Below are 7,889 nucleotides of genomic sequence, written 5' to 3'. Positions count from 1 at the left end.
GGCAAAGCTCAAAAAACAAACTAGCCATAACTCATGCTTAGTCCCTATGTGGGCAGCCAGCAGTTATTAGCTTCAGCAAGATAAGTGGTTTCATTTTGACCACCGCAGCAGCGCTGCTGCCCGCATTGCCACTCCTCGTTCTCGTTGATTCCTCTGGCAAAGCTGGCCGTAGATCTAAAAAAGCTGCAGTGCAGATTGAGAGGAGCACGTGGATGTTGTCAGACAAAACAAATGTGGGTGCTGTAGTGGAACGATGGCTGAATAAATGCTTATGGGGATACTGCGGGTTTACAGCTACAACAATCCTTTTATTCATAAGTTTGGATCAGAAGTACGGTGCATCCTTGATAAGTTACACGAGTTTTGCAAAAAAACAAAACAAAACAAAGGATTCCCAATTAAGTCCAGGTAGACCCGTTGCAAATAAAAAAAACTGTTCGTAACTATGGATCTTGATTTTTGCATAACTTTGGATTTGTGTTTAATTCTTGATTTATTCCTAACTTTGGATTGGTGTGTTTTTCTTTTCTTTTTTTTTATTAACTCAATTTTTATTGTGTTTTCCAAGTATCCACATTTGTCACACAAGTGCTACTTGTGTGGTGTGTTATTCTTGATTGTGGATATCTTTGGATTTGTTCATAATTTGGATTTGCATGTAATTCTTGATTTGTGCATAACTTTGGATTGGCGCGTAATTCTTGTAGGTATCTTTGTATTTGTGCATAACTTTGGATTTTTGCATTATTCTTAATTGTTTGTTATGGAGATAAAATAGACTCACTCCAATTTGACTTTGTAACTTTGGATTTTTGCGTGTCTAATTCTTGATTTGTAACTCGTACAATAAATTCATTGCATAAATACAAAAATGATAATCGGGAGCAGACAACCCCAGATCCTCCATACCCAGGAGCGGGATGTTGTCCTGATCAACTCTGTCAGCTCTCTGGGTGTCGAGGGGGACATCGCGCTACCTGTTTGTGGAAGAGTTCTGTGGCAAAGGCGCAGCAGGGAAAGTGCAGCTCCAAAGCAGCAATGAGAATAGAGAAACTTTAGTATTGAGTATTTAGACTTTTTATATTAATTATCAGAGCATATCTGTTTAAAAAAGTTGGAAAATTTCAAGTTATCATCAGATATTATTCACAGTCCAAGTTTAAAGATAAGAAAACGGACCCAGCATTCTAGCAGCATTTAAATGCATCACTTTCACACAAATCTTGTGAAATCATCAGATTTGTGCGTAAATGTGGCTTTGTGTGTGCATAACAAGGAATTCGTGCATCATTTTTAAAGATTTGTGTGTGTAGTTAGTTTAAAACTGTTGTAATTTTAAGTTGTGCGTGTGTAAATTCAATTTTTTTATCAATGTTTTTTATACTTGTGCGCAAAATATATTGTATGAGTTACAAATCAAGAATTGCGCATGAGTCTATTTTCTCTCCGTATTTTAGAGTAACTGAGTAACATATAAGCATGTTTTTAGACTGATGCGCAGAGAAAACCGTGCATGGAGGGATGCTGCAAACTCCTCACAGAAAAGACCCAGTCAGAGTTCGAACCAGAGCCTTCTCGCTGTGAGGCAACCACAACCTTGACCTGTTTTAATAAAGAACAAATGACACCCTCTCTATGTTTTTTAGGGGTTTTGACTATTGAAACAGTGGTATTATTGTTCTATTTGCAGAGCTGCGAGCTTCTCATTCAGCATTCTTGGCTCATCATCCATCATTTGCTGCCTCCCAAGGTAAAATAGCAAAACCCTTGGACTTCAGACAGCAAAAGCAGGTTCAGCAAATCCACAGCTGACCTGGTTCAGGACGTGTCAGCTAAACTGAAATCATAAGAGCTTTTCGCAAATTTATGCTGCTTTCTTGGAACTATTTCTAAATATCAAATTATCGCGTTAAGTTCTTATTTCTCATAAGTGCTGGTTTCTCTCTCCGTGGTTTGCCGTTGCCACATCTCCATCAACAGCTCCTGAAAAGCGCATTCAGCTCCAGCATTCTTTTTACTACCATTTTTCTTCTGCCTGCTTCCTATCCCATCTGTTGCTGCAGATTTTCTGCATGAGAACATCTCCACCAGGATGGATTTACAGGCCGGCTGGGAGCGATGAATTCAGCAGCCTGTTCTGTTATCGGCCTCAAGCAGCCAAGCAAAGTGAAATTTGATCCAAGCATGAGAATGCTCTGTTGAGAAAGCATGATTTTTCATCCTCTGGCGAGATCTCCATGCTGCATTTCTGAGGCAACCAAGCAGTGTGACATTTAAAACTACATGAATCGTTGGGAGGCTTGTGGTTATTTTCATTGATGTTATTTCAGAGGCGTCAGGTCATAATTTAGATAGAGCTGTACTCCAGACGACAAATCTGAGGAGCACTTCTAAACATTTACCATCTGTCAGTTAAGACTGGAGGTTGTTTAATACAATTTGACATGTAAATATAATCAAAGATTAGGACAAAAAATGAACATTTATGATTTGAAGTTTGTAATTCTTTATTGTAAAAACAAAAAGTGTTAATAAGCTTTTCAATATGTCTCAGTGATGCACTAACTTCCAAAATTTTCACCAAAATTTCTAACCGTTTGGAAACAGTTATGGTAATATATTATAAAATTAAAGATTAGCCAAGGTAAATTCAAATAAAAAATAACTTTATTTATCTTTGAGGAACAATTCCTTTCAAAGTCAGACAGTATCTTATGATTAACATGGGAAAATAAGTATTGCTGCTAAAATCCTAAAATATCAAGTCAATTTGATTAACACTGCAGTGCATATATATGCTGATTTATTTTTAAAATATCTTTTTAAAACCAACCTTTTTGGAAATAGAGAGCAAAAGTGGGAATTATATTAATAAAATCCCAATTTCCTAATATATCAACAAACAAAAAACAGTTTTCTTTAATAAAATAAATAAAAAAGAAAGACTAATTTATAATTTTTAATCAATATATTTAAAACAGCTCTAATGGAGAAGAATTTCTTAGTTAAAATGTAATATACTGCAACTTTTTTGTAAAATTTAAGCTAAATATCAGATTTATTTCTGTAAAAAAGCAAAAATAACAGACCTGGGTTGGAGTTAAGATCCATGGGGAGGGCAGAAAGCTGTGCCCCCTTGTCAGCTGAAGGTTGGGGAAGCATGAGGCACGCTCTCGCTGCTGACTGCCGGCTCCGGAGTGCCACCTCTTCATCTGTTCTAGTTCTGTACCACCACTACTGTAGCTTTATCTCCATTTCTTCCTGCTAAATCCCCTCTCTGCCGCGCTCCACTCTCTCCTCCTCTCGTGTCTTTCTTTCCTCCCCACAACATATAAATCTGGCTCACAACTTCATTTAGCTGAGTCAAAGTCGGGTCACAATGATGCATCAATCAGAGGAGGCTAAAAGCGAGGTCAGGCTGGGGCTAGTCCGTCTGCCTGCTGCAAAGCTTTTCCTCTAAACTCTTGTCAGAGAAGCTGAAAGAGCATATTTCAGGGGAAAAAAAGTGCAAGATGGGGTGCTGCGAGCAAAAGTCAGAGGCAAAAGGGTTTGTCTGCTCTTTTCTGAAGGAAGGCAAGAGGGTGGGAGCTAGAGGAGGGAGGTGGGGGCGTCGTAAATCAAGCAGCCCTCCCCAAAGTGAGGACCTGTAAATCTGGTGAACGAAGAGTGGGCACTCAGCCAAATAACTCATCCACAGTGCTCTATAAATACGGCCGTGTAGGGTCGACAAGGCTGTTGCTACTGAAGGCCAAGAAACCCTGAGACACAAGGGCTTCTCCTTCTGGGTCGAAGGCTCTTAATCACCTCCTTATCTTCATCTCATTGCTGACGTACATCACAGGGATCCATAAAACTACAGCCTCTTTGAGGCAGCAGGTGGTGGAACCACCAGATAGGAAGAACTCATTAAAGAGGACCAAATAGAAAAAATATACTCAAAGATTCTGAGAATATGCAGAATTTCAAGTACTTCAAGCACGTTTGAAGAATAATCAGGGAGGGACTCGACCAGTCAGACACATAGGGCTGAGAGCATGTAAAATGTTGGTCCCTTCATGTTATAAAAGTCTCTAAACTTCCAGTCTGACTTGGCCTGCTCTCAAGCCCCTCCCACCCCTCCAAGGACTGCAGTCTCACACACACAGAAATAATGATGCGTGGACATAAAACAGGGGGAGGAAGGAGACCTCGGACACTCTCGGTGAAGCATAAATGAGGAGAAGATATTTTAAACATCCACCGCATACGAATGGTATGCGGCTTATTGTTTAGATAGGCTGGACAGTCTCCTGCTTTTCGTCCTGTCTCTTTTTAAAACAACAATTAAACATTTCCGACCCACCACAGCTCGGAGTGACTGATTTAGATGGGAAATTACAAGGTCGTGATTTGTTTCACCTCATTAACAGCACACATTCCCATGCTTTTTCACTTAATAATTCATTTTCAGATCATGGGAAAAGGATGGCTCCATCAGTGCAGGATTGAGAGCAATGAAAGAAAATGTATTTCCATCAAATTCTCCTATATGTTCCCCTTTTGCTGCCTCAGCAGCCTTTATTTACTCAGCAATCAAACAGAAACATCCTCTAGAACTGTTTAGGTTCCAAAAAACACTGAGAAATGCAAGAAAAGTGTCTTATTTTGGTAAAGATGAGACATTTTCTAAAAATGACATCATGGTGAAAAATCTAATCTAACCTAATCTAATATATTTTTAACATATATATTTTATACATTTTGATCAAAAACCCTTTGACTTCTGGACACGTCACATGTCCAATTTCAGACTAGAATTAATTGTTTTTGTAACCAAAATGTAAACTTCCTAATAAAATAAAATGTAAAGAAATCCTGCTTTGCTGTTTTAACGTAAAGAAATACTTGAATGAATAATAAAAACATGAAATTTAAACTAAAATTATTTTTAACCATTTAAAGCCTTAATTCAAAGCTTATTTGTATCATAGATATAAGTAGTCCAAGTCCTTTTTTCTGTACTAACCCAGGGAATGATGTGACATCATCATGACACATCAAATATCTGTTTTTCTATGCATTAGTTATTAATATTTACATTAAAAAGTTATGGTTTTAAAGTTTTAAAATTGGCATTCTGCTAACTTTCTGGACAATTTGGGGATTTAATAAGATTTTTTTAGGCTATTTTGGAGTTAAACTAATATTTCAGCTACATGCTAGCTACTTTGGCTAATTTAGACTTTTTTCCTATTTTTTAGGCTAATTTGGCATTAGCTCATATTTTAGGTGGCTATCAGCTTCAGAGTTTTTAGATATTAGCTTCAGTAATTTTAGCTATCAGCTTCAATGTTTTTAGCTATTAGCTTCAGTAATTTTAGCTATCAGCTACAATGTTTTTAGCTATTAGCTTCAGTAATTTTAGCTATCAGCTTCAATGTTTTTGGCTATTAGCTTCAGTAATTTTAGCTATCAGCTTCAATGTTTTCAGCTATCAATATCAGCATCTTCAACGGCCAAGAATTCCCACTAGCATTATTGCAGGTAATGCTATGTATCTGGTTCATAATTATGTTAAAAAGTTACGGTTTTAAAGTTTTAAAAATTTAGTTTTGGAGTGTTCGATATGCTTATCCTGTTTGGCTCGCGACCTAAGGCGTGTTTTGGATTTTGGCCCCCTGTTTGACACCCCTGTCTTTTAGGTAAAGGAACATTTTACAGAAAGTTTTAAAACAATTTTGAAGATAATGTTCCTAAACTGTCACATAGACTCCACCTACTGATAATATCTACTCTAAAATACAGCATCAATGTGTTGGATTAGCTCTGCTTTAACACAATGAGAGGAAACTGTTGTGAGTTTACGACAGGAAACGACTAAACCCAGCAGGTGTCATTCCACAATCTCAAGCTGAGGCACTAGTTTGTCAACTGGAGTTGGGAAGTTGCAACTTCTAAAAGTAAAAGTTCCTCCAAAATCCTCAAATCCAGAGAAAAAATAGGGATTTTTTTCAACTTTTAGGGAAACAAAAGTAAAAAAATGCACAGTTTTTAAAAGGAGAATTAATTTAATAATGCATCTTTCTAAAATAAATTGAATGAACGTGCTATAAATTCCAAAAGGAGAAGCTGCTTGCCTTTTACAAACTGCAGATTGCACCTCCTGAAATAAACACTCTGCAGGCTCTGGTTTAATGAGGAGTCTGTGCAAAATCTCCACATGGGAGGCTGCAGGCTTCCTCATCAGACACACCAAAACTTCCTCTAACATACCTGATCATTTGAAGCATGCAAACTATTTTCCCAGTCCATGCTGACTAACAGCTTGCAGCTGCCTCTGAAAGCCAAGACTTCCTGTGAGAAGAAACCCACTTTTACAAATAAATCAGGATTAAAAAGAGCCTTTCTGTCCAACTTTAGACCTAAAAAGGTTATAGGAGCTTTCATAACCGACAGAAGCGCGTTTCTTTGAAGTCCAGAGAGTCAGATGGCATCTTTTTTACTCACTGTCTTGTCGAGAATTTTCAGGAGAATTAAGTTGTTTGAACAGTTCATTCACACCTCAGAATATTCTGCCTCCCTCATCCGCCAGCAGCATTTCGTAATTCATCCGCACAGCCTGCCTTTGAAGGGTGGCACGCTCATTAAAGCAGCTGAGAAGTGCTTATATATATATATATAAAAAAAAAAAAAAGGAAATCACAGGACCAAAGAAGGAACACTTGCTAACTCATTCACAATTATGATCGCCTGGAAAAAAAAAAAAAAAAAGGGTTAAAATCCTCATATATCCGTTTTTATTGAGAAGTGAACTTGCAGGGGGAGGCTTCTTTAAAATTTCACAAGGATTTCTACCATCAACCTGATTAATTTTGTGAGGAACCTTTTCTCAAGTCCTCTCCAGCGTCCTTTTCCGCCCCATGCTTCTGCCTTGGTAACTAGGTGGAAACAGCCTGACTGGCCTGCAAATAACTCAGGGTAAGGGGAACCAAACTGACTGAGAGCCTCCTATTTTAAACTGACAGCCCCCTTCTTCACTGGCGGCGAGAGTTTGAGCTACAAGGCCCGAGTGTCTTTCAATCCTTAATTAGTCACTTCCATAAAAAGGTCATTTGGCATTAAAGTCTGCAGCTGTGTTTTGTGGTAACATCTGGATTTTATTCAAGTTTGTTTAAAAAAATGACTTTATTCATGGTTTTTGCCATAATATATTGTTTTTTATTTTATTTTAAGTAAGCTAAAACAGAAAACTAACATACAGAACCAGTTTTGTTAAGCTGATAAATCCAAATTATTGTAAAAAATTGTTCAATTACATTAAGTTTTTGTCTTTGCAATGGTTGAACTTAAAAAAAGTTCAGTCTCTCATCTAACAGAACCCGAATTCCATACAAAAAGTACAATTTTCTAAGCTAATTAACTTCTTAAAATTTGTTTTGTGTTATTTATAGTTATTTTATTTTAAGATTTTTTTTAAAATCAAAGTTTATTTGGAAGAATATTCCAAATTCTATTATCATCTTTTCTCTGAAACTTCCTAAAATTATGTAACTACAGATGAAATGATTAAAGTAAGATTTATTTATTGCTGATAAAATGCTACTTTTATGGATTGAATCTCTTTAAGGATCAAGAGAGTTATTCATCGGGATATGAACAGTAGCGGACTTAGCAGTTTGGGGGCCCCGGGCGAACAACAGCATGCTACAGTGGTTGAATTTATTATTTTTGTTCGTTCTTACCTAGGGTAAAACATCAAATAACTTCCTTACTGGTCCACTTTAATACAGCACCAATGTCAGGAATCCAAGTTTTTTGATAAACGGTTTAAAACTGAATTCACAAATCCATCCATACATCCATCTTCTTGTCCGCTACTTCCCTTTCGGGGTCGCGGGGGTGCCAGAGCC

The 7,889-nt window shown here is 37.3% G+C and overlaps 1 protein-coding gene across 2 annotated transcripts in view; it reads right to left on the bottom strand.

Moving 5' to 3' along the window:
• arhgap24 (Rho GTPase activating protein 24) overlaps positions 1-7,889 on the bottom strand; it is a 63,699-nt gene that overhangs the window by 25,304 nt on the left and 30,506 nt on the right. The window contains exon 1 of one of the 2 annotated variants that reach the window (XM_024299866.2): positions 3,090-3,801. The exons of the other annotated variant lie outside the window; for it this stretch is intronic. Coding sequence (XP_024155634.1) covers positions 3,090-3,162 — 73 coding nt within the window. The 5' untranslated portion in view covers positions 3,163-3,801. Of the gene's footprint in view, positions 1-3,089; positions 3,802-7,889 lie in introns of those variants that run through there. 2 annotated transcript variants of the gene reach the window in all.

The sequence above is a fragment of the Oryzias melastigma genome, linkage group LG12, assembly GCF_002922805.2.
Source record: "Oryzias melastigma strain HK-1 linkage group LG12, ASM292280v2, whole genome shotgun sequence".
NCBI classification, from domain to species: Eukaryota; Metazoa; Chordata; class Actinopteri; order Beloniformes; family Adrianichthyidae; genus Oryzias; species Oryzias melastigma.
This window is presented reverse-complemented; position numbering and strand designations above follow the sequence as displayed.